This window comes from Aplysia californica, unplaced genomic scaffold (assembly GCF_000002075.1).
Source record: "Aplysia californica isolate F4 #8 unplaced genomic scaffold, AplCal3.0 scaffold00738, whole genome shotgun sequence".
Lineage (NCBI taxonomy): Eukaryota > Metazoa > Mollusca > Gastropoda > Aplysiida > Aplysiidae > Aplysia > Aplysia californica.
In genome coordinates, this window is record NW_004798008.1 from 38,773 (window position 1) to 40,202 (window position 1,430).

The window sequence follows — 1,430 nt, forward strand, 5'->3', positions numbered from 1 at the left end:
TTGCTTCTTCTTCTTCTTCTTCTTCTTCTTCTTCTTCTTCTTCTTCTTCTTCTTCTTCTTCTTCTTCTTCTTCTTCTTCTTCTTCGTTCTCGATGACCGTCAGTCCGGTGGTGACACTAACCGTGCAGTCCGTTGTAGATCCTAGAGGCAGCTATACAGTTTTCCACAATGTGGATGAGTACAGTGTATAATAATATGATATTGCAAGCCAGGGCACTCTTGCCGTTTAGTGTAAATGAGAGGTGTATCTACAGTGACAGTGTTGGCGTTGGTTGTCAAGTGGTATCGAGGCAAACGAGGCAGGGGTAAACCCAGAGCAACCTACTTGGAGAGCCTAAACAGATGAGTGGCGGGGAAGGATCAGGATAATGTCGCTTTTTTAGAGCATCCGCGGAAAAGAATGAAAGGAGAATCGTGATCGCCGAAGTCAGTCGCAGATCTGGCACTTGATAACGATGATCCATCGTGAGCTGATCTGACTATAGAGTGGGAAATGAAAGTTAGGCAACAGTTGGAGGAACAAACTATACAAGTGCAGAATGAGTCACACCAGGTACCATTTATAACGTGTGTGGTGCAACTCCTGGTTTTTGTAAGTGCATCGCTTTACGTGTGAGATATCAATTTGGAATAGCAGACTTCAAGAAGAGGATGGATACAGCTGCATCCCTGGGCTATCAAAGAGTGGATTTACAAAGATTCGCATTGCGGGTACAGAACTGAGTTTATGAGGACTTCTGCTGAGCAGCGAAACGGGAGCTGGACCATCAATGTTCTACATGGGACCTGCTTCCACCCCTGTTGTTGTAAGTCCATCTTGTTGTCTTTAACTGTTGTTAAATTGTGTGTCAAGCTATGGGTGTGTTGATCAAGCTCCAACAACAAAACAACTACAATGGTAACAAGTTATCCCCAACAGAACAACACCCCCCTACCCCCCAAAAAAACTCCAGAAAACAAACCAGCAACAACAGCAATAATTCACAATAGTACGCTAAAAGTAAAACGTTCTATAAGCTCAGCACCAAGGTTTTAGAAATTTGACAACAAAAGTTTTTACTTTCACAACATGTCAAGCTTTTACAAATGCAATTCTTTGAATATCTTGGGAACAATTCCGAATAATCTTGCGATTTTTGATAGAGCAGATAGAACATTTGGTTTCTGACCTCATGATCTTAGTTAATCAAAACAGCCATAAATGTCAGATTGAACTCTGTACTTCTAAGTAATTTGAGGTAGCGATTTATAACAATAATTATAATAACTCTTCTAAACAGCGAGTAGTATTTCGTGTGTAACTTGTTTTAACGTGATGCGGAATTGGGTGCAGCTTGTTCTGTAATCCACGCCAAGGGGCATGAGTCGCTTCTTGTCCCAAACGTCTACTTATGTTGGTGGGTTTTATTTGTTAGTTTTGTGGGGGGGGG

General features: G+C 41.8%; 1 protein-coding gene across 1 annotated transcript in view; it reads left to right on the forward strand.

Annotated features, from left to right (window-relative positions):
* Nucleotides 1-76: 76 nt before the first annotated feature.
* The window catches only part of LOC101859738, an 18,390-nt gene continuing 17,036 nt past the window's right edge, over nt 77-1,430 (forward strand). Inside the window, exon 1 of the mRNA XM_005108952.3 lies at nt 77-806. Within this exon, the coding sequence (XP_005109009.1) occupies nt 728-806 (79 nt within the window). The 5' untranslated portion in view covers nt 77-727. The remainder of the gene's footprint in view (nt 807-1,430) is intronic.